This window comes from Capra hircus, chromosome 18, assembly GCF_001704415.2.
Source record: "Capra hircus breed San Clemente chromosome 18, ASM170441v1, whole genome shotgun sequence".
NCBI lineage: Eukaryota > Metazoa > Chordata > Mammalia > Artiodactyla > Bovidae > Capra > Capra hircus.
The window spans coordinates 52,754,417-52,778,693 of NC_030825.1; the positions used below are offsets into that span (position 1 = coordinate 52,754,417).

General features: G+C 52.9%; 1 protein-coding gene across 5 annotated transcripts; it reads right to left on the reverse strand.

Moving 5' to 3' along the window:
• XRCC1 (X-ray repair cross complementing 1) lies at positions 1,482-24,277 on the reverse strand. 5 transcript variants are annotated; one of them, XM_018062523.1, is made up of 17 exons: positions 24,063-24,277; positions 23,019-23,111; positions 17,277-17,387; positions 8,141-8,299; positions 7,273-7,347; positions 7,065-7,170; positions 6,755-6,864; positions 6,568-6,679; positions 6,103-6,361; positions 5,775-5,891; positions 4,452-4,545; positions 4,175-4,310; positions 3,863-3,917; positions 3,629-3,768; positions 2,381-2,471; positions 1,889-1,964; positions 1,482-1,768 (listed from the first exon to the last, which is right to left on the reverse strand). In XM_018062523.1, exons 1-17 carry the CDS (start codon positions 24,111-24,113, stop codon positions 1,655-1,657), a joined length of 1,899 nt encoding a protein of 632 aa, XP_017918012.1. In that variant the 5' UTR covers positions 24,114-24,277; the 3' UTR covers positions 1,482-1,654. The 5 variants fall into 5 exon arrangements, with proteins under 5 accessions (XP_017918012.1, XP_017918010.1, XP_017918009.1 ...); XM_018062521.1 differs by lacking the exon at positions 24,063-24,277 and adding an exon at positions 23,755-23,883; XM_018062520.1 differs by having other exon boundaries at positions 6,568-6,864.

A 24,277-nucleotide genomic window follows, 5' to 3' on the forward strand; every position in this document is an offset into this window, starting at 1 on the left:
ATTGAGCCCACGTGCCCCAACTATTGAAGCCCGCCTGTGCTCAGCCATGAGAGAAGCCACCGCAATGAGAAGGCCGGGCAACTCAACTAGAGTAGTCCCCGCTTGGTGCAACGAGGAAAGCCCACACAGCAACGAAGACCTAGCACAGTCAGAAATGAATAAAACATTTAAAGACAGCATAAGGAAGGAAGGTTGCTAACGGGCTGACTTTAAAACCGGGAGATTATCCCAGGTTATCCAGGTGGGCGCAGCATAACCCCAAGAAGTCAGTGTCAGAGTGACGCAGCGTGAGAAAGACTCCACCGGCCGTTGCTGGCTTTGAAGACAGAAGGGGCATGGGTCGTGGGCTGCAAGTGGGAAAGATAAGGACAGACTCTCTCCCAGAGCCCCAGGAGGAGCAGAGCCCTGCCTGCGCCCTGATGGTTAGCCTGGCGAGACCCATTTTGGACCTCAAATCTAGGTTATGACCTTTAAGACACCAAGTCTGTGGTCATCTGCTCCCCAGCTCTGACCCTGCCCTTTGCCCTCCCTAGGAGGAGGTCCGAGCTTCTGGCTGCCGTCCACTGCACTGCAGGGCTGCCCTACCTGCTCTCCACAGTGAGGGAAGGCTCTCCGTCGGCACTGTCCAGACCAGCAGCCGGTGGGCACTGGAAGTGCGGCCACTGTGGCTGAGCAAGTGAATTGTTCATTTCACTGTTGCTAAGTTTTGGTTTCGTTTTTTTGCCACACCGAATGGCATGCAGGACCTTAGTTCCTTAACCAGGGACTGAACCCATCTTCCCTGCAGTGGAACTGCGTAGTCCTAACCACTGGACCACGAGGGAAGTCCTAAAGGTGGTTGTTTATTTTGTTTAGTAATTTTTGGCTGTACTACCTGGCATGCTGGATCTCCCCCAACCAGGGACTGAACCCATGCCCCTGCATTGGGAGCACGGAGTCTTAACCGCTGGACCACCAGATAAGTCCCCCATCCCACCCCCACCTTCTACCCTGATTCTCTAACACCCAGTCAGGTCCCACCTTAAATATGGTGGAGCCTTAAAGAGGGTCTGGGATTTGTGGAGGGTAATTTAAATGCCCCTTCCCTAGCTCTCCCTCCCAAATGAGGTGATGTCAAACCAGGCTGGGGATGGTTTCACAGCTACTTCTGAGAGCCCTGGAGAAAGGGAGATGTCCTTGGCCCTGGGGAGCTGAGACTTCAAGGGAGGCCACCCCATGAGCATCCCAACCCGCAGCCCAGGACCCCCAGAGGGACAACTGAGATACGGGAATGGGCTCCAGGGATCCAAACCAGCTGAGGGGTGTGTGCTGAACGTCAGATTCCCAATCCCCTGCCACCTGCTGCCAAAGCGGGGAGGCACCAGGGAGAGTAACAAGGAGCTCCTTCTCAACCAGGCCCCGGACAGAGAGCCGGTCGTTCTTCCGCAGACCCCAGGACAGGAGTCATTAGGTGGCCCAAAGACCCAGCCTTCAGAGCCAAGTGGAACCAAACCTGAGACAGAAGGCAGGGAGCCTGCTGGGGGTTCTCAGAGACGCGAGCGGGAGGGGCAGCTGCTCCAAGCCAAGTCTCCTTTATTAAACTCGTGTGGGTGTGTGTATGCGTGCACATGTGTGCACATGTGTGTGTATGCGTCCATGTTTGTCCACACACATTTCACGCCTGGGGCACCACCCCGTAGAGCTGGTGGGGAAGTAACTTCTGCTTCTCATTGCAACTGTAGATCCAGCGGGGGCGGACGAACACCAGGGAGGGGTTGTCCGTCAGGGCCTGCAAGGGGCAGGGGGCAGGGGGCAGTGGGATGGGTACGGGCAGGAACGTGAGCCAGGAGGGGCTGGGGGATGTGCTGGGGCAGGCTGGGCCTCCCTCTCCTGCCCCTCCAGGACTCACCTCCTCAAAGCTGGGGTCCCACTCCTGCGCGGTGATCACAAACTGGACCCGCTCACTCATGTAGTCCTCAAGCTCCCTGGTGGGGGATGCGAAGAGGCGGAGAATCGGCGCCGCGTCTCTTGACGCCCTCCTCCCCAACCACCCTAGAGGCCGTCCTCTCTTCACCCCCACCCACGTCCCCTGTGGGCCACCCGTGGGTCCCCCACTCCCACGTGCCAGGCTCGCCGTATCCATGAAACCGCCAGCTCCTGCCAGCACCAATCCTTTCAGAAGGGCGGTGAGAAGCCTCATTTTAGAGAAGAGGAAGTGGGGGTGAAAGGGTCGGGGACGGGGAGTTTGGGGGTGTGGTGTGGGAAGCTATGCGGCCAGGGCCGCAGCACAGCGAGCAGGGCTGGCACGGAGCTCCACAGCCTGTGTCGACCCTCAGGGTACATCCCTTCTCCATCCTCCCCATGACCTTCCACCCCCCACCTCCTGCCCCTGGAGACTGACCCGTTGAAGGCTGTGACATAGCGGCTGAGTGTCCGCCGCTCGTCTCCTGGGAACTCCCCGTAAAGGAAGAAGCGTTTGCCCTGGAAGAAGTCTGCAGGGGAGAGATGGGGCGGGGAGAGCCAACATGAACCCCTGGAGTCCCGGGGTGCCAGCCAGGAGCCACGGACATTCGCAGACTGGACAAGAAGGCAGGCGCAGTGGCTGGATGGGGTGCGGAATGTCCGTGGACACCCTGACTCAGAAGCCATCCCTGACAAGCAGTCAGGGGGGCAGGCCTAATGGGGTTTTGTTTTATATTAATGGTAATAGATACAATTACTATTAGCGGCAATGTGTTTCTTAAACCAGGTCAGTCAGTTCCTTCACTTGGTCTGGGCTGGAAACTTCACATCCTGCCACTTCCTCCACTGGCTAGCCCACTCCTTTTAACCAGTGCCTTCTCTGGTGCTGACCTTCAGGATGGCTCTTTGTTCCAGTTTAACATGATTTTCTGTTAAGTTGCCAAGGTCACCTTTGGGGCTTTGGAGGAGGATCAGAGTATGTTCCTGCCCATCACTTGTGAGGAACTGGGTGGAAATAGCTTTTTCCGGAGGCCACAGACCCTCGCCTCCACTCAGAGCCTCTGACCGTCCAGCTCTCCTTTCATTCTCTTTCGGCTGCGCCACGCCACATGTGGGATCTTAGCTCCTTGACCAGGGATCAAACCTGAGCCCCCTGCACAGGGAGCCTGGAATCTTAGCCATTGGACCACCCGGGGAGTCCCTCTCCTTTCATTCTTGACCAGAAGAGGCTCCGACGCCTGCCCCCATGTCTGGGGTGATGGATAGCAAGGCGGGTCCCAATGGAGATCGGCACAGCTGTATTCCCTGAGCCCCACCCCCACCGACAAAGCTGAACCCGGGGGTATAGCTGGGGTACCTGCAGATTCTTAAAGCCCCCAGGTTGGTCTTGAAGCCGAGGGAGTGGGAGGCCCCTGTCGTCAGGGGGTGAGAAGCTAAACGGGGTCTGGCAGGGGGCTGGGCTGTGAGGGAGGTGGTCACAGTGGAAGTCAGGATGGGACAGACAGGCAAGGATGCTGACAGGAAGGGAACAGGCCTGAGAGGATACGGAGGTGGCAAAGGTCAGGGAGGAGGGTGAGGAGCCTGGGAGACAAGTCAGAGTGGGCAGCGGCCATCCCGGGGGGCCTGGGGCAAGTCACCTTAGACAAGTGACAGGGCAAACCCCACATCAGGAGGGAGGGGTTCCCACCTGGGAGCTCGGGAATTGGCAGGTCGGGAGACTCCGGGGGGCCCTCGTGGTCCGTGTTCTCATCTGTGGATCCTGCGTACGGGTCCTCGCCATTCTCCTCCTGACCAGGGGGCTGCCTTTCTTCCTTCTGCTCGGCCACCCTGGAGAGGCCAAGAAGGGTGGGGAAAGAGTGTGCAGATCGGCTTCCCCTCCACCCAAGGCCGGGGCCACCCTAGCCACCCAGCCCCACCCTACCTTCTCAGCTCGTCCTCGGTGTCCCCAGAGTCTTCTGCCCCGTTGTCCCGTCCTTCTGTGAGCAGACACTTAGTCAGCTCGAGGCCCCTACCTCCCAGCCTCACACCTGAGCATAGGTGGGGTGTCTCAACCCCCAACCCAATCGCTCCCCAGATCCAGCTGGGGGTGAGGGGGCGGCCTCCCTCCACCCCCTAGGTCCACTGTCTAGGATCCAGCCCCATCTCGCTGGACCCAGGAGCTCAGGCTTGGAACTCCTTCCCCTTTGAGACGAGGGAGTCTGGGTCTTCAGCCGCTCTCCCCTCAGACTCTGACCTGACTGCTCCGCCTCAGTGTCGTCATTATCTTCCTGGGCCCCTGGTGAGGCTGGTTTGGTCTCTTCTGGGGTTGGGGGTCTCTGGGGTGAGCTAGGTCCTGCTGCCTGAGGGGGCTTGGCTTTGGTCTGGGGGCGCTGAGGAGGGAGGGTGGGTCAGGGAGGAGGGAAGGGGCAATGAGGGTGTGAGTGTGTGCCCGCAGGAGACAGGAGTAGGGAGTTTGGGGTACCATGTCCCCCCGACTCCACCCTCCCCCGTGCCGGGCAGGGGGCATGGACCTTTCGGGGAGCCTTGGGGGCTTCATTCCCACTGCTGCCGCTGTGAGAGCCCCCCTCGTCCTCGCTGCTCGAGCCTGACCCAGCCATGAGGTACCTGGAGGAGGGATCGGGCCTCAGACCAACAGCAGACGCGTCCTCCAGGGGAGGTGGGGAAGGGGCTTAAGAAGCAGCAGGCGCTTGCATTTACTATCAATAAATAAATCCTCAGGGTGCAGACGTGGTCTCCCTCCTGGTCTGCCCCTTCTCCCAGCTCCAGAAGGGCCCCGTGGACCTTCAGCCACCCACACCATAGACCACAGCAATCCCTGGCTTCCCCTCCGAGGGAAGAAATGTCTCATTTCAGAAACAAACAAACAAACAAAAATCAGAAATAATTCTCTCCAGCAAGCATCAAAGTCAGTTTCTCATTAGGAAAATGCCTACTGATCAAGAGAAAAATCTCGAAAGGCAAATTTCCTATGTGCCAGGCACTGCTGTGAACACTTGACAGGTTCAGAGTCGCTGAATCCTGAAGCGGGTGCTATTTTCAGCCCTGTTTTACAGAAGAGGAAACAGAGGCCCAGAGAGATGAATCAAGTGGCCCCAAATCACAGGGCAGAGTGCGTACGCAGCAGAAGTGAGTGAACCTGCTGGGGATGCTGCCCTGGCCCCCAAGTTAAGACCCTTCCGCACGTGATATGGTTGCTTCTAACCTGGTGACACCCTTTTCGGGAAAGTCACCCTCACTGTAGAACCAGGGCTTGTGGGAAAACTCAGAAGGCTTAAAGTGCTGGGGTCCTTCCCCGGTCGTCCAGGGGCTCAGACTGCTAAAGGAGCCCTGCCTCCCAACAGACACCAGGCTGAGCCAGCCTCGGCTCCTCTGCCTCCGCTCAGCCTGGAGAACCTCTTCTCCTTGAAGAACCCTGGCTCACTGCAGTTCTCCCTGTGGGCCCTCCTCCAAAGTATTTCACAATAAGTCTGGCCCCTCATCAAAGTCAGAGGCTCTCGAAAGGAGGGACCGATGTCTGTTGAATGAATGTCAACAGGTCGCAACACTTCACTCTCCGCCCTGAGCCTTTGTGAACGCTGTTTCTCCAGCCTGCAGCCTTTTCCTTTGCTAAGCATACTTTCCAGAGCCCTCCTGGGACCCCTGGGTATACCCTCCCTCTCCTCCCCATCTCCCAGCCCTGCCCCTCCTCCTCTAGGAAGTCGGCTGACTCCCGAGCTGGCAGGCCACAGCCTGATTTCTCCCCAGATCCCTGGCGCTGCCCGGCACGGGGATGAGGGGCAGGGTGGGGGTGTGCGTGTGCATGTGTAAAGCACACGTGTGCAGAGAGGCCTCACCTCCGCGAGGGCAGCCGCCGCCGCATGCGGTGACAGTCCAGCACCCACTCTTTGCGCACGATTCGGCCTCCGAGGCTAAGGACCTGGCTGTACTTGGGGGTGTTGGCAAAGGCGCAGCTGGTGGGGAGCAGAACGGAGGGCAGACTGAGCGGCAAAGGCAAAGAGACAAGGGGCATGGGAGAGAGACAGAGGGGCGGAGGAAGAAAAGAAAGAGAACGAGAGGCAGAGGATACGGAGAGGCGAGGTGACAGAGAGCAAGCAAGACAGAGCAGATGGAAGAAGTCGGAGAAGGCGCAGCGGGGAGTGAGGGGAAGGGACGCCGGCCTACATGAGGTGCGTGCTGTCTGGAGTCCAGTCCGGTCGATACTTGGCCCCCAGCTCAAGGGCCTTGTCCCGGAGCTCCGAGCGGAAGGGGTTCTGGAAGCCACTCAGCACCACCACCACACCCTGGAGGATCTTCCCCAGCTCCTGCGGGCCTGCGCGGGGGGCCTTGGGCTCAGCGCCTTCTCCTCGGAGCTTCTCTGGTGCCGCCCCTCGTGCTGGGGCAGGGGTGGGGGGAGTGGCTGGGGTACGGGGGGGAGCTGGCACTGGGGAAGCCAGACAGTGGATTCAGTTAGAAAATGTAGGGCTACACGCCCACCCCTCCTGTCTCAGACCCAGGAGTTCAGGCTCCCCAGCCCCTCCTCTCTCAAACCCAGGAGTTGAGACCCCCAGGCCCTCTTCCCTCAGACCCAGGATCCCTGCCCCTCCACCCCTGGACCCTCTGTGGGAACAAGGAATCCAGTTTGCTCACATTTGGGTCTTTTGAGGGCAGGTACTGAAGGCTGAGCTGATGGTTTGCTAGGGGTCTTCTTTTCTTCTTGGTTCAAATCCAGCTTCCTCTTGCCTTTGGGGGACTCCTGAGGCTGAGGGGGTGGGTTGTGCTGAGGCCTCCAGCTCCTCTCCTCCTTTTCTGCCCCCCCAGGGTCTGGTGATCTCACCTTGAAGGTGCTGCCTGCTGCCTTGGAGGCTGGGGAAGCTGAGGAGGCGGCACTGGAGGCCTGCAGCGTAGCCGCTGCATAGCTGGGTCCTGCCGGGTCACTGGCTGTCACTGCAGAGGGGGAGAGTGGATCTAGGATGAGGGGGCTGGACCCTCAGGCCTTCGGGCTCCTTTCTATCCATGGGTCACAAAGTGTTGTTCCCAAGACCCAGCAGTGACCCAGGGGTCCAGGCCCCAGCCCCCACTCCCTCAGGCCTAGGATCCAGGCCCCCAGCCTTTACTTGCTCAGGACCCAGGCTTTCTGTCCTCACCTGGGGGTGTCTTGTTGATACGACTGAAGAAGAGAGCCCCAGGTTTCAGGGAGCTGGCACTCTCATCCTCCTCCTTCACACGGAACTGGCCGAGCTTGGTCACCTTCTAAAGTCCCACAGGGTCAGTGCAGCGGGAGGGCTGTTGGCAGGTGAGGGTGAAGAGGTGGGGAGAAGGCTCTGGGCAGGGGCAGGGGCAGGCAGAGCTTACCTGGGATGAGGCCTCGGCCTCGTCTTTGTCTGGGGGGCTGTGAAACCGTACAAAACTCAGGCCATAGGGGGCATCCTGGGAGAGGAGAGGTGGGAGTCAGGGAGTCTGGCCAAGGACAAAGGCTTGGCCCCATCCCTTTCGTTGAGAGAAACCCCTTCCTGCCTCTTTCCCTCCAATGGATACACACATCTGGGGAGCTGCCCGGTTGATCATGACAAGAATAATAACCATACGCTGTCACTGAGCCCTAACTTGGGGTCAGGCTCGGCACAAAGCCCCTTATGTGCTCAGCCCTTGAGCCTCAGAGCAACTGGCAAAGGCTGCAGGGTCTAGGCAAATCCACTCTGCCTGCCAATTTTCTGCCCGTGGAATGCGAAGCGGGGCCGTGTGCCACTTCCGTGACTCAGAAATGCTCCCGGCTCTTTCCTCCTCTGCTGGGTGGATGCGGAACCATGAGATGGAAGGAACCTGGGTCCCAGGATGGCCAGAAAGGTGAAGTCACCAGCCCGAGATCACAGAGCTAAGGAGTGCAGCAGCCAGGCTTTAAACCAGTGTTCTGATTCCAGATCTCATGATGCTAACTCTGAGGCCCCCGCTCTAAGAAGCCACACGTCTCCCACAAGTCAGCAGATCCCCCTCCCAATTCCCCTGAGATCTTGCAGGTCACCCTTCCCAATCTCCCTCCAGGAAACCAAGATTCCTATATAGGGAGGATGGAAAACCAATTTCAGAGAATGCAGGGGCCTAGCCTCCTTGTAATTCCCCAGGGAGGCGGACTGTCTGGCCCTCCCAGCCCTCGGGGACTCAATATCAGCCTCTCGCCTCTCCAGTGGCGAGGAACCAAGGACCCCGCTCCCACCCTGGGTACCTTGCTGTAGGGCTGGCTGCAGACAATTTTGACTCGGTCCCAGCGCTTCTCTGCTGCTGCCCGGACCAGCTTGTCAGGCCCAAAGATACGAACGCGGTTGGAGTTTGAGCCACTGCGACTCTCGGCAGGGGACATGAAAGACGAGGTGACCAGAAGGACCTGGGGAAAGGCAGAGTGGCTAAGGTCCAGGCCTGGCTGGTGGCAATGACGCCTCCTAGGGACTGGAAGAGAGCAGGGGCCTGAGCAGAGTCTAAGGGTTCTCCAGATCCAGCTCTACCTCAGCGCTCCTCAAGGCTTCTAGACGCTTCTCTTCTTCCTGGGTGTCCTGTCAGTCCTTCCCTGACACAGGGCCCAGAGGGATCCTTCTCCTCCCAGATCTGAACCACCCTTCTCTAAATTCTTCCAGAGTCTTCCATATCTGGACATGCAGAGGGCTGCACAGCCTTGGGAACCCTCCCAGATCGGTTGGCTCCCAGCAGAGGATATTTACAATTACTTTTCAGAAATGCACGACTGAGTGAGCAGAAGGGAAGTGTTAGGGTCCGAAGGAACAGCCCAGAAACCAAAGAGATGGGGAGACACACCCACTATTAATTGTCTCTGGACTTCCCTGGCGGTCCAGAGGCTAAGACTGCATTCCCAATATAGGGGCCTGGGTTCGATCCCTGGTCAGGGAACTGGATCCCACATACTGTAATGAAGACTGAAGATCTTAGTGTGTCACGACTAAGACCTGGCACAGCCGAATAAATAAATTGATTAATTAAAAAAACTTTTTGACTGTTTCTCAATTCAGACCCATTTTGAAAAATAAAAAATCAAATAAATAAAATAATCAAGGAATATAATGGAAAAAATAAAAAAGAAGAAAAAAGTTTTAAAAACTTATATATATATAAATTCCACACTGGTGGCTCAGCTCTGGGATGCTGGGGACATTTCTAATTGCCAGCTGCGCCTTGTCCGGCTCCGCCAGCAGGGGGAGCCAGAGAGAGAGAGAGAGGCTGCAAGGCTGGAGAAGGGAGGCGGATTTTTGCAGATCAGGAGGGGCAGCATCTTAGGTGTGCTTTGCTGCCGTTTGTGCAGCAGTTCTTCCAAAGAGGAAGTAGGGGGTGGTGCGGGGAGTCACGCAGGTGAATCCAGTTTGCAGTGTCCCAGGACCTGCAGAACTAGCCTCACCGCACGTTCTCAGGCTAAGACCAGAATCAGCTGCGGATCACCCCCTCCTCAGGATCTGAGTTTGGGCCCCAAGGGTTCACCTCCAAGCTTCCAAACACCCTCATTTCAACAATTCCAACCTCTTCCTTTTGTTCCTCCAGCCCTAAGGGTGGTGGCTGCTCCCAGCAGGTGCTTCTGTGTTCTACCTGCGTCTTGTCCTCTTTAGTCCAATACTTAGTTACTAATTCTTTACATTAATTCTCTCTAATTATTTACATTAATTCTCTCTGTTAAACTAACTGGTGTAATTTCAGCCTCCTGCTAGGACCCTGACTGATACAGTGGGTGGCACTGATGTTGGTGTCTGCCTTGTTACTGACTTCAAGTGACACAAAGCCTGATTGAATCAAAGGGTTCTACACAGCAGGAATACTTTGACCACCTGATAGAAACCGCCAACTCAGTGGAAAAGACCTTGATGCTGGGAAAGACTCAGGGCAAGTAGAGAAGTGAATGACAGAGGATGAGATGGTTGGATGGCATCACCAACTCAATGGACAGGAGTTTGAGCAATCTCTGGGAGACAGTGAAGGACAGGGAAGCCTGGCGTGCTGCAGTCCATAGGGTTGAAAAGAGACGGGATTTAGTGACTGAACAACAACGTGATGTAAGCAGGGAGGATGGGGAGTTCAAAGCGTGAGCTCCAACTCAGGAAGAAAGGCATCTCAGGAGACACCCCTGTGCAGAGAGCTGGACCTTCCTTCCATGAGTAAATTAGGGAGAAACATGTCTGGTGGGGAGAGTCAGTGGGAGCCCTTAGCTCTGGCCAGAGCTCTCTCCCAGCAGAGAAAAGATGAAAAATTATCTCTAGAGACTCCTATCCCCAGATGGGTTTCCCTGGTAGCTCTGACGGTAAGGAATCTGCCTGCAATGTAGGAGGCCTGGGTTCAATCCCCAGGTCGGGAAGACGCCCTGGAGAACAGAATGGCAACCCACTATAGTATTCTTGCCTGAGATCTCTACTCTCAAGGATTTGGAGCAAAAGTCCACACTAGTTATCAGAATGGGAAAACCCAAGCTGAAACTGTAAGTGGTCCCATGTATGTAGTATCACCTGGTGCTGGCTGGAGCAAACCTCTTTGGAGGAATGTACTTCAAACCAGGCCCTCATAGAACTTCCACCTATATATTACCCAAGAGTGGAATTAACACACACACATACACATACACACACACCATTAGGCATGAGGAAATAGGCTGCCATGATTTAAGGTCAGCAAAAACCACACACTGCAGACTCAGACACACAAGGAGTACATGCATTGATGGGGAAATCCGGAAAGAGTGACAGACTGTATTTCCTTGGGCCCCAAAATCACTGTGGACGGTGACTGCAGCCATGAAACTAAAAGACACTTGCTCCTTGAAAGAAAAGCTATGACAAACCCACACACCGTATTCAAAAGCAGAGACATCACTTTGCTGACAAAGGTCTGCATAGTGAAAGCTACGGTTTTTCCAGTAGTCATTAATGAATGTGAGCACTGGACCAAAAAGAAGGCACTCAGCCAAAGAATTGATGCTTTCAAATTGTGGTGCTGGAGAAGGCTCTCGAGAGTCCCTTGGACAGCAAAGAAATCAAACCAGTCAATCCTAAAGGAAAGCAACCCTGACTACTCACTGGAGGAACTGAGGCTGAAGCTGAAGCTCCAATACTTTGGCCAGCTGATGGGAAGAGCTGACTCATTGGAAGAGACCCTGACGCTGGGAAAGATTGAGGGCAGGAGGAGAAGGAAGCGACAGAGGATGAGATGGTTGGATGGTATCACCTACTCAATGGACATGAGTTTGAGCAAACTCTGGGAGACAGTGAAGGACAGGGGAGCCTGGTGGGCTGCAGCCCATGGGGTCACGAAGAGACAGACAGGACTTAGCAGCTGAACAACAAACTGATATTATCAAACACACAACACACAAGTAAGTGTGCAACTTCCCTGGTGGTCCAGTGGTTAAGAACCTACCTGCCAGTGCAGGGGTCATGGTTTCGATCCCAGGTCTGGGAAGATTCACACGTCTCGGGGCAACTGAGCCCCAGGAGCGCAATTACTGAGCCCATGCACCAGTAGAGTAAACCCCACTCGGTGCAACTAGAGAAAGCCCGCGCACAGCGATGAAGACACAGTGCCACCAAAACTGATAAATAAATTATAAAATTAAAAAACCAAAAACCTCAAGGGAATGGGAGACTACTGATATACAGGTTTCCAGACTCTGCAGACATAAAGCCCTGAGCTGACCATTCCACTTTTCTAGGTAGATAAGAGGTTTACAATAAAGATCCACATGCCAGATTAGATACAGTTTTAGCAAAAAATGCACTGGCTCTTCTCATAATTAAAAAGTGGAATTTTGATCTGAATCTGTTTGCCAAGAAGAGACAACTTATTTTTTTTTAATTGCCCCAAAGATGGTTGATTTTATGTAAAATTTTAAACAAGGAGGCCATTAGACTGGGTACTCTAAAGCCTTAGGTGGCTTCAGTAAATCAATCAAAGTTTAAGCAAGAGTTGATGAACTCCAATCTAAGAAAATAAAATCAACTAATCATGAACAGCCGAGTCCCTCGATTTTCCCAAGTGAGAAAATCGTTTCAGGTCCAGGGAGGTGGGATGGAGTGGACTAACACGCATATACTCCTGATACCCTGTCAGGCAGAGATGGCTGATGAGAACCTGCTGTACAGCCCGGGGCGCTGCACTCCGGGCTCTGTGCCGACCTAAATGGGGAGGAAACCCAGGAGTGAGGGGATACGTGTGTACACGCAGCTGATTCACTTTGCTGCCCAGTGGCGACTAAACTAACACAACATTGTAAAGCAACTATACTCTTAAAAAAAAAGGTAGTTAAAAAAAAGTTCAAACTCTAGTCCATTAAATAACTGCTCTGCTCTGCTTTCCTGTTTCTCTCTAAACACCTCTGTCCTAGCCCACCCACAAAGCACCTCTAATCATTTTTCAGTTTTGGCTACCTAGTTTTGGATTCAAGTTGTCTGCTTAAATAAACTCTTTAAACCATAATGTGCCATCAATTTGCCTTTTCGCAACTTATGAAAGCTGTATTTTATTATTATTATTTTCCGTCACACTGCACAGCTTGTGGGATTTTAGTTCCCCAACCAGAGACCGATTGAATCTGGGCCCCTGGCAATGACAGTGGTGTCGTAAATACGGGGCCGCCGTGTGTGCATGTTAGCTAAGGGACTTCAGTCACGTCCGACTCTTCGTGATCCTATGGACCGTAGCCTTCAAGTCTCCTCTGTCCGTCCATGGGACTCTCCAGGCAAGAATACTGGAGTGGGTTGCCATGCCCTCCTATCCTAACCACCGGACCACCAGGGAATCCGCTAGAACCTGTAGAATAAGAATGTGTGTTCAAGGAAAACCTCATTGGTTGGAATGCACCTTGTATGATGGAAAAAGTACTTGATAAAATTCAACACACATATTCATTTAAAAGACTGGCAGGACCTCACTGGTGGTCCAGTGGCTAGGACTCTGCACTTCCAATGCAAGGAGCCTGGGTTTGATCCCTGGTCAAGGAACTAGATCCTGCATGCCGCATATGACTGGGAGCTGACTGTGGCTCAGACCATGAACCCCTTATTGCCAAATTCAGACTTGAATTGAAGAAAGTAGGGAAAACCACTGGACCATTCAGGTATGACCTAAATCAAATCCCTTATGATTCTACAGTGGAACTGAGAAACAGATTTAAGGGACCTGATCTGATAGAGTGCCCGATGTACTATGGACTGAGGTTCATGACATTGTACAGGAGACAGGGATCAAGACCATCCCCATGGAAAAGAAATGCAAAAAAGCAATATGGCTGTCTGGGGAGGCCTTACAAATAGCTGTGAAAAGAAGAGAAGTGAAAAGCAAAGGAGAAAAGGAAAGATATAAGCATCTGAATGCAGAGTTCCAAAGAATAGCAAGGAGAAATAAGAAAGCCTTCTTCAGCGATCAATGCAAAGAAATAGAGGAAAACAACAGAATGGGAAAGACTAGAGATCTCTTCAAGAAAATTAGAGATACCAAGGGAACATTTCATGCAAAGATGGGCTCGATAAAGGACAGAAATGGTATGGACCTAACAGAAGCAGAAGATATTAAGAAGAGGTGGCAAGAATACACAGAAGAACTGTACAAAAAAGATCTTCAAGACCCAGATAATCACGATGGGGTAATCACTCACCTAGAGCCAGACATCCTGGAATGTGAAGTCAAGTGGGCCTTAGAAAGCATCACTACGAACAAAGCTAGTGGAGGTGATGGAATTCCAGTGGAGCTGTTTCAAATCCTGAAAGATGATGCTGTGAAAGTGCTGCACTCAATATGCCAGCAAATTTGGAAAACTCCGCAGTGGCCACAGGACTGGAAAAGGTCAGTTTTCATTCCAATCCCAAAGAAAGGCAATGCCAAAGAATGCTCAAATTACCGCACAATTGCACTCATCTCACATGCTAGTAAAGTAATGCTCAAAATTCTCCAAGCCAGGCTTCAGCAATACGTGAACCGTGAACTTCCAGATGTTCAAGCTGGTTTTAGAAAAGGCAGAGGAACCAGAGATCAAATTGCCAATGTCTGCTGGATCATGGAAAAAGCAAGAGAGTTCCAGAAACACATCTATTTCTGCTTTATTGACTATGCCAAAGCCTTTGACTGTGTGGATCACAATAAACTGTGGAAAATTCTGAAAGAGATGGGCATACCAGACCACCTGACCTGCCTCTTGAGAAACCTACATGCAGGTCAGGAAGCAACAGTTAGAACTGGACATGGTTCAGACTGGTTCCAAGTAGGAAAAGGAGTATGTCAAGGCTGTATATTTCACCCTGCTTATTTAACTTATATGCAGAGTACATCATGAGAAATGCTGGGCTGGAAGAAGCACAAGCTGGAATCAAGATTGCTGGGAGAAATATCAATAACCTCAGACATGCAGATGACACCACCCTTATGGCAGAAAGTGAAGAGGAACTAAAAAGCCTCTTGATGAAAGTGAAAGAGGAGAATGAAAAAGTTGGCTTAAAGCTCAACATTCAGAAAACAGAGATCATGGCATCTGGTCCCATCACTTCATGGGAAATAGATGGGGAAACAGTGGAAACAGTGTCAGACTTTATTTTTTGGGGGTCCAAAATCACTACAGATGGTGACTGCAGCTATGAAATTAAAAGACGCCTACTCCTTGGAAGAAAAGTTATGATCAACCTAGATAGCATATTGAAAAGCAGAGACATTACTTTGCCAACAAAGGTCTGTCTAGTCAAGGCTATGGTATTTCCTGTGGTCATGTATGGATGTGAGAGCTGGACTGTGAAGAAAGCTGAGTGCTGAAGAATTGATGCTTTGGAACTGTGGTGCTGGAGAAGACTCTGGAGAGTCCCTTGGACTGCAAGGAGATCCAACCAGTCCATTCTGAAGGAGATCAGCCCTGGGATTTCTTTGGAAGGAATGATGCTGAAGCTGAAGCTCCAGTACTTTGGGCATGTCATGTGAAGAGCTGACTCATTGGAAAAGACTCTGATGCTGGGAGGGATTGGGGGCAGGAGGAGAAGGGGACAACCGAGGATGAGATGGCTGGATGGCATCACGGACTCGATGGACATGAGTCTGAGTGAACTCCAGGAGTTGGTCATGGACAGGGAGGCCTGGCGTGCTGCGATTCACGGGGTCACAAAGAGTCGGACACGACTGAGCAACTGAACTGAACTGAACTGAAGACCTGGCCCAGCGAAATTCATAAAGACTGGCAACATCAAGCATAATAACGGTGTGGAGCTCATACACTGCTGAAGGGAATGTAAAATGGAATAGAGCACTCTGGAAAGCTGTGCATTTCTAATCAGGCTGGAGAAGGCAATGGCAGCCGCTCCAGCATTCTTGCCTGGAGAATCCCATGACAGGGGAGCCTAGCAGGCCACAGTCCATAGGGCAGCAAGAGTTCAGACAAGACTTCAGTGACTAAACCACCACAATACTAGAAACTCTAGTTTGGGCTTCCCTGGTGGCTCAGACGGTAAAGTGTCTGTCTGCAATGCAGGAGACCGGCTTCGATCCCTGGGTCGGGAAGATCCCCTGGAGAAGGCAATGGCACCCACTCCAGCATTCTTGCCTGGAAAATCCGATGGACTGCGGAGGCTACCGTCCATGGGGTCACAGAGTCGGACACGACTGAGCGACTTCACTTTCACTTTTCTAAAAAGGTTAAAACAGAGATCTACCTGAAGACACTGCAATTCAACTCTTTTGAGTATTTACCCCAAAGAGATCTCTATACAGAGGCTTGTACAAGAAGGTTCTCAGCAGCTGTGTTCATAATAACCAAAAAGTGGCAGGGAGTTCCCTGGCGCTCTAGTGTTGAGAGGACTTTGCACTCTCACTCTCTTGCACTTTGACAGCTGGGGTCTGCGTTCAATCCCTCCTTGGAGAACTAAGATCCTGAAAGCCTCGAGGTGCGGACAAAAACAACCACCAAAAAGTGGCAACAGTCCAGAGGCCTGTCAACAAGGGAATGGAGGAACACGTTGAGATCTCCGCTTCCAGCGAAGCTTCTCAGCAACAAGGTGGAACAGACCGCTAACGCACACACAGTATGTCAGACCCTCAAAAACCAGTGTAGAGTAAAAGAAGCCAGCCACACACACGCTGAAAACCGCATACTGTAGCACCATTTATATGTAATTCTAGGAAAGGCAAAACTAGTCTGTAGTGACAGAAAAGGGGTAGTGCTGGCCTGAGCTGAGGGTGACCCCAAGTGACATGAGGGAGCTTGCAGGGAGGCCAGTGATGCTCTATGTCATTTTTTTTCCTTTTTTTGGCGCCACACTCCAAAGTATGTGGGACCTTAGTTCCCCTACCAGGGATCGAACCCAGGACTTCCGCATTGGAAGGCAGAGCCTGAACCACTAAACACCAGGGAAGTCCAGTGTTTTATGCTTCGATCTGGGGGATGGTTACCCAGGTATATGCAACTGTCAGAACGGTGGCCTGTGCGTTTTACTACACGCAAAACATACCTCAATTAAAAACAATTTCTCACTGCGAGGAAAACACCATTTCTTGTAGAAAACAGATTCATTCACTTACAATTATAAACTCTTTTCCACAATATGTTTATTTTTCACCAAAACATTTGGCTGACTCACCAGCTGGCTCACTATCATCTCCCCAGTCCTGCTTGCATTAATTCAACTGGTTTTTAAAAAAGGGATTGGGTCAACATTTAAAATATTTGTAATACAGCAAGAGACTCGTACACATCTGTCACAAATCAAATAGCTCATAGAGGCGCCCCAAGCAATCTGGAATGTCAATTTTCCAGGACATCTTGAAGTTCTGGGACCAGATAAAAGCAGTTTTGGTCTCAAGCAGGGAAAGGGAAAGTGTTAGTTGCTCGGTCCTGTCCGACTCTCTGCGACCCCATGGACTGTAACCCGCCAGGCTCCTCTGTCCATGGGATTCTCCAGGCAGGAATACTGGAGTGGGTTGCCATTCCCTTCTCCAGGGATCTTCCCAATCCAGGGATTTAACCTGGGTCTCCTGCATTGCAGGCATATTCTTTACCACTGAGCCCCCTGGGAAGCCCAAGAATACTGGAGTGGGTTGCCATGCCCTCCTCCAGGGGATCTTCCCAATCCAGGGATTTAACCTGGGTCTCCTGCATTACAGGCAGATTCTTTACCAGCTGAGCCACTAAGACGCCCGAGTCGTAAAACACAGAGGTGCCTTCTGTTCTTTCTGCAACTGTGATGCTGTTTTGGCACAGAGCTTATCACCTGGGTCAGCTCTTTATCTCTTCGAGCCCTGGGCTCCTCTGAAGGGCTGAGGTGGCCCAGGGGCTAGGAAACCCTGGGGGGGCAATGGGGGCATCTGGGCAGGGATCAGCAGGGGGCCCACCTCATGGCCCAGCTCACCTCATAGTCCTGCTCCCCGGCCCCTCCGGCCGAGCTGCCCACCAGCACCTCCACGAAGGCCGAGCCGTCATTCCCGATGTCCACGCTGTGGATCTGTTCCTCCTTCTCCAACTGCAGGGGAGACAAGGCCCAGGTCAGTGCTGCTCTGCCCTGTGCCCCACCTGGCTTCCTTGTGGGACCTCAGAAGACAGACGACCCCCATCTGGGCCACCTCGTCTCATTGCCAAGTGAACTCGGTAAGAGGGGGCAGGGCGGCAGGCTGCCACCGTGTCCCCTGTACACAGCACAGGATGTGGAGTCAGAGTTGGAAAACAGACACTGACCGATTGCCTACGCCCCGGCACCCACGTTCCTGGCACCACCAGACTCTGCCTAACCGGCTTCTAACCCGGCGCTCTAACCACGGAGCTCTCCTTGGCGGCGCTATGCAGACAAAGGGCACACCTGCCCGCAATCACACAGGATCCCATGGATGCTCCCTGAGGGTAGGGGCCTGGTCTGGTTTGGCTCACCACGGACTCTGGGTTTGAGTCCCATCTCTGCCACTCCCTAGCTATAGGGCCTTGTCAGCTCAGCTCTTGGAGCCTCAGTTTCCTCATCTGTAAAGTGGGGATGATCACCCTACGTAGGATAATGCACATAAATACCACGCTCACGGCATGGCATGCAGCAGGCACCCTGGCTACCAGTCAGGAAGTGCTATTAGCCACCACTCAATGATTATTTGCTGAAAGAAGGAAAGAGCTGAATTTCCCTGGTGGCTCGGGGGACAAGAGTCCGCCTGCCAGTGCAGGGGACAGGGGTTTGACCCCTGGTTCGGGAAGATTCCACAGGCCACCGAGCAACTTAGCCCACGAGCCAGAACTACTGAGCCTGTGCTCTAGAGCCTTTGAGCTGCAACTACTGACCCACGTGCCGTAACTACGGAAACCTGTGTCCCGTGCTCCGGAATAGAAGCCACTGCACTGAGAAGCCCACAACTGCAATCAGAGGTGGCCCCTGCTCAACGCAACTAAAGCAAGCCCACGCTAAAGCAACGAGGACCCGGCACGGCCAAAAATAAGAACTGGCCACAGGAAGTCTTCCCCCAAAGTCTCTGACAGTCCCGTCTGACGTAAACACATAGAAAGTCATGTGGGGGTGGAAGGCAGCTGCGGGGGTAGAAGGCAGCTGCAGGGGCTGAAGCAATCTCCTACTTTCCATCCTGGGGCTTTTATTATGATGATTTGTTTATCTGGCTAACTCGGGTCTCAGTTGCAACACTGGGGATCTTCGTTGCAGGATCCTTTGTTTGGATGACTGAGCTTAGTTACCCCAGGCATGTGGGATCTTAGACCCCTGACTAGGGATCACACCTGAAGCCCCTGTATTGCAAGAAGGATTCTTAACCACTGGACCACCTGGAAAGTTTCTGGGGTTGTTTGATTTGGCTCACAGCATGACAAGTGACTGTGACCCCCAAAGGTTCCTAGTCCGCCACCCCACACAGCCAGGAACATCCGATGACCCTATCTGCAATGTCACCTCCCAGCCGGGAGGTGGCCTGGAGACTCTGCTGGCACACTGCTACAGACAAGAAGGTCCCCACAGCCGAGGAAGGAGCCTGGGCTTGTGAGGAGACCAGCCCGAGTCCAAATCTAGCCCTGCTAGTGCCAAGCTGTGCAGCCCTGGGTGACATAAAACCTCTCTGAGCCGCGGTATCCTCATGAGTGAAGGGGGGGCTCCGCGCTCCTGAAAGGAGCTGGCGGGACGCAGAATGCTAACCATCGCAACGCTCCGCCACTGCGGCGGCGCCCAAGTGTCAGCAGTGCGGCAGACCTGTAACTCCTGCAAGACCGCCGACGCCTCTGGGGGCCGGGGACTATCTTTAGCTCCATTTCACGGGCGAGCCACTGAGACAGGAAGCAGCTGTGCAACTTCCCAGAGGTCACGAGGCTGGGCTACAGCCAGTGACAGCTGGGCTGCGTTCCTTCCAGACGTTCTGGGGGAGAATCGCTCCCTCATCTTGTCTGAGCTTCTAGAGCCCCCTGCCCTCCTGGGCGGCGGCCCCTTCCTCCAGCTCCAGAGCCAGCAGTGGCACCGCTCCAGCCTCTGCTTCCATGCCCACAGCTCCTCTCTGGTTCTCCAGTCGCCCTCCTTCCCTGATAAGGACCCTTGTGATGACACTGCTTCCCCCCAAATCATCCAGGCCCATCTCCCCTCCTCGAGATCCTTACACGGACTTCCCTGGTGGTGCAGTGGCTAAGACTCTGCCCTCCCAATGCAGAGGGCTTGGGTTTGAACCCTGATCGGGAAACCAGATCCCACAAGCTGCCGCTAAGAGTTCACATGCTCCAGCTAAAGGATTGCGCACACCACAAGGAAGACGGAAGATCCCGCATGCCCCAGCTAAGACTCAATGCCGCCAGATAAGTATTTTTAAAAATCCTCACAAAGTCCCCTTCTCCATATAAAGGACACATGCACAGGTTCTGGGGATTAGGATGCAGCCAACTTGTGTGTGTGTGCGCACTCAGTTGGCCAGTCATGTCCAGCTCTTTGCCACCACAGGGACTGGAGCCCACTGGGCTCCTCTGTCCATGCAACGTCCCTGGCAAGAATAATGGAGCGGGTTGCTCTTTCCTTCTTCAGGGGATCTTCCCGACCCAGGGATGGAACCTGTTTCCTGCATCAGCAGGCAGATTCTTCACCACTGAGTCACCAGCGAAGGCTGTGACACCTCTAGGGGCCGCTATTCTGTCTACCACGCTGAGCAAAGCTCTTCCTGGGCCGGGCATCACTGAATCCTCACCACCACACTGGGAGGAAGGGTCTGTTAACTCCCCCAGCCTTACAGATGGGGAAACCCAGATGCAGGCAGGAAAATCAATGGCTCACGTGTCACACACAGGTAATGCCTGGCACAGAAATTCAGACCAACTGCCAGACTACATGCCACCAGTGCTCTCCAACTCCACAATCTCAATCCTTCTGGTAAAACCTCAACATCTTGGGACTTCCTTGGTGGTCCAGGGGCTGAGACTCCACATTCCCAAGAGAGGGGACCCAAGTTCTATCCCTGGTCAGGGAACTAGATCCCACATCCCACAACTAAAGGATACTGCACGCCACCACTAAGACCCAACTCAGCCAAATAAATAAATGAATGTATATATTTTTAAAGTCAAAAGACTCCTTGCCCCTGCCTCCTCTCCCACTGGAGACATTGCTCCTTCCTCCTGACTGTGTAATATCCTCCCCAGCACTCGTCATCTGACATACGTTTGACTTATTGGTCTGTCCGTCTTTCCTTGCAAATATCAAATCTCCACAGGTCACATATGTGTCTTGTGATGTCTGCGGCACTATGTGCCTGCAACAGCCCTGGGCCTACAGAAGGTGCTGCGATGCAGGAAGGAACAAATGAATCTACCCACTCTCAAGTTTCCAGGGCCTGTCTCTGTGCTGACAACTCCTACAGCTCTGTCTCTGGCTCCAGGCCCAATCCCTGCCTGTCCCTTGGAAACTGTTCCTCGTGTCCCATGGCAAAGCTGGCATCCCAACCAGCTGGCCCCCCGCTCTATGGCTGCCCCCCTGCTCTAAGTCCTGCGTTTTGCTGACAGTTGCCATGTCCCCGTCGGTCTCCCAGGCCAGCGAAGCCTGAGCCTCCGCTGGCTCCTCTGGCTCGCTCACTCCCCACTTCCTGTCTTTCTTGCTCCCACTCCAACAGCGTTGTAGAATTAAAAGGGATGCTCCTCATCATAAAAGAGCCCAGCAAGACCATCCAGTAACACACACGTGAGTCCCCCCTTTACACACACACCTGCGTGCTGACACGGCACTTCTGCAAACACTATGTCACCGGATTTTCACGGTGACCCTGGGCGCCCAGCACATTATCCTCCATGGACAGGTGAGAAGACAGCTTCTGAGACATGAAACCATGAAACCATTGCCTGAGGTCACAGGGAGAGTAAGAGGGGGAGATGGGGACTTGAATTCCACCTGAGATTAACTTGTCAGCCACCTGCATCTCTCTCTCAGTTGAGAATACTGCCTCCAGGCAAATGTACACTCTCTCTGGGCCTAGTTTCTGCATCATACAGGGGATAATAATAGATTTGAGGTGATGGGATTTTTATGAGGATTCAATGAACTAACCCATAGGAGGCATTTAGAATGGTAACTGGCAGGGTTTTTTTTTTTTCTGAGGTGGGGGGCATTTTCCCAAGTTGGGCATTGAACCTGGGCCTCATGGCATGGAGTGGAATCCTAACCACTGGCCCACCAGGCTATTCCCAAACAGCTGTAACTGTGAATAAACTCTTAGCTCTCATTATTTTGACTATACTACCTTAGGGAACTATGAAATATTAAAAGTTCAAAAATCATTCACAAAATCCTGTGACTTTGTGTATAATTCCTGGGAGGAGAATTCCTAGCTTCTCTCTAATTTGCAAAAAGGTCTATGAAACAAAACATTTTCAGAACCACTGGGTAAGACAGACAATAATAAATTTAACACAATCCGGCAGGCCTTGCCCCCAGCATCCCTCCCCAAACACCCTTACATTGGAGGGATGAATGTAGCCAAAATCAAGAAGTGGAGGACTTCCCTGGTGGTCTAGTGGTTAAGAATCCGTGCCTCCAATGGGGCAGGGGGCTGGGGGGCAGGTTCAATCCGTGGCTGAGGAACTAAGGCTACAAAGTGTCATGTGGTGTGGCCAAAAAAAAAAAAAAAAAAGACAGTGACTTCCAAGGAGATTCAGTAGATACGACTCCATACTCCCAGGGCAGGGTGTCCAGGTTCCTAACCGTGCCCAGGTAACTAGATCCCACATGCCGCAACTAAGACCCAATGCAGCCAAATATGAATCAATATAAAAAACAAAGGAAGTCAACATACAGACACAAAGAAGGAAGAAAAAGATGGCTAGAGCACCCACACTGGGTTCAGCTCGCAGCACCACCATGCATGAGGGGTGATAACAGCTCCACCACCATTTGACTCCCTGGAGAGCCGGATCACGCAGGGTAACACCCAGGCAGCCCTGGGAACTCACTAGCTCGCTTCTCCTACCAGCTCCTTGTGCCTGATGGGAACAGCCTGTTGGGAAGTCTGTCACCATCCTGGGTCAAACTGCCCTTTTCCCTTTGCTGCCTCCCACTTCACCAAGCATGTACCACAGCACTCTGCATTCCACAATGGTCACTAAGGTGGCCACTTCACTTTGGCCCTTTCTAGGCCTCAGTTTCTCCATCTTTAAAATGAGGTTGATTGGCTTAGATATGAGACACCTTCCAGTCCTAAGCCCAGGGCCTTCAGAAGGCAGAATGCGTGGCAATGGTTTACTCTCTTCCAACTGAGGATGACAAGGCTCTGAAAACAGCAGCAACCTACCTGGACCACACACGGATTCATTCCTGGCCTAGTCTTTGCATCACCTCTCTCCTCTGCTAAGGGCACAGGGACCACACTGCTCACTGTCCAGGTGAGGTGGTGGGGACCAAAGAGAAAGTGCCTCAGCTCACTGCCAGTTAACTCCAGAGTAGAGTGTGGACCCTGGACCTACAGATTTCTATTAAGGAGATGGAGGGAGGGAGACTTCTCTGGGGGCCCAGTGGTTAAGACTCTGAGCTTCCAGAGCAAGGGGCTCCAGTTCCATTCATGGTCAGAGAACTAATATCCCACATGCCACCCAGCAGAGAGGGGAAAAAAAAAGATGGCGGGGGGTGGGGGGAGGTGGCAGCTGGCAGAATCACCTGGAGCACCACAGAGATGGTCTTCTCACCCGCCTTGGCTGCTCGCCATTTACGGTAAGTGTCTGCCTTGAGAAGGTTTTCTGCACAGTAGGTCTGGAAAGAAGAGTAGAAAAGGAAACGTTAGGGTTCAGAGGTGAGGGCTATGTCCCCAGCTCTCAGATTAGTCTGAGAGTTCTCTCAAGCCATCTGACATCACCCAGGTTTCAGTTTCCTTACCAATCCCCCCAAACTCTGGGGTTTGAGGAAGAATGGATACATGGATATGTATGTCTGAGTCCCCTTGCTGTTCACCTGAAACTATCCCAACATTGTTATCTGTCTATACCCCAATACAAAACCTTCTAGTGTTAAAATAATAAATCCCCCCACACTCTACCTGGAGTCCCCTCCAACATTTTCCCCTAGAAATTCACCTCTGCTCCTTCCCAGGAAGCAAAGCACCCTACTTTTCTCTCAGCAAATTTCTCGATCCCACATCTCTCCAAAATTCCCTATGGCCTCCCAGAAATTCTCCCATGACCCTCCTAGAATTACACAAAGTCCCCTTTGTGAAAGGAAAACCAAAATGAAGTCCGCATTGCTAAAAGTGTTCTCAAAGATTGACCAGGGGGCTACGGAGGAATTCTGACCAAGCGGGTCGCAGCTACAGTGGAATCTGACCTTTTGACCACTTATTGTATTCACACAGGCATCCAGAATATGTGCCAGAAACTCAAGGTACTTATCAGACCCTTACCCTCCGGTAACTCAGAACAGCGTCTTCTTTAAAGCCAAATATTTCTTTCCGTGTATCACAACCAATTAGAATTCTCTCCACACGACTGTAATAACCTGCGACCTCTGTCCTCATAAGCGCCTGATTCCCGCTGCCAACACTCCGTTCAACGGAATCTGTCTCCCAAACTGCAATTCGTAAGAACCCCAAGCTCTTTCTTGGCACCCCGCATACGGATTATCCCTCAACACCTCTGAGACTCCAGAAGTTCCAGAGCCCGCTGACGAATTCCTTCACTTCTTCCACCCTCCCCCACGCCAGTCCCTCACCGAGTCCTGGCTACTGCAGGACACCACATGGCGGAGGCGGATCTCCGGCATGTCAACGTCGAGAGGGCTTCGCCCGACCCAAAAGATGCACGAAGGTCTGAGTTTCGGGGGCTCACAGGGGGTGCGCCCCGTGCGGCCTTCACTGCGCAAGCGCACGAGGCTCGGGCCTTTCAAACCGCGGCGCGCCGGCGGTTACGTCACCACTGCGCATGCCT

What these genes read in the sequence shown, in the direction of transcription:
- XRCC1 (XM_018062518.1), bottom strand. Translation starts at nt 23,868, where the DNA reads ATGAGGACAGAGGTCGCAGGTTATTACAGTCGTGTGGAGAGAATTCTA. An exon ending in ACCGAGGACGAGCTGAGAAG is followed by an intron (nt 3,769 to 3,862) that starts GTAGGGTGGGGC and finishes TGGCCTCTCCAG; the next exon opens with GGTGGCCGAGCAGAAGGAAG. An exon ending in GCCAATTCCCGAGCTCCCAG is followed by an intron (nt 2,472 to 3,628) that starts GTGGGAACCCCT and finishes TCTCCCCTGCAG; the next exon opens with ACTTCTTCCAGGGCAAACGC.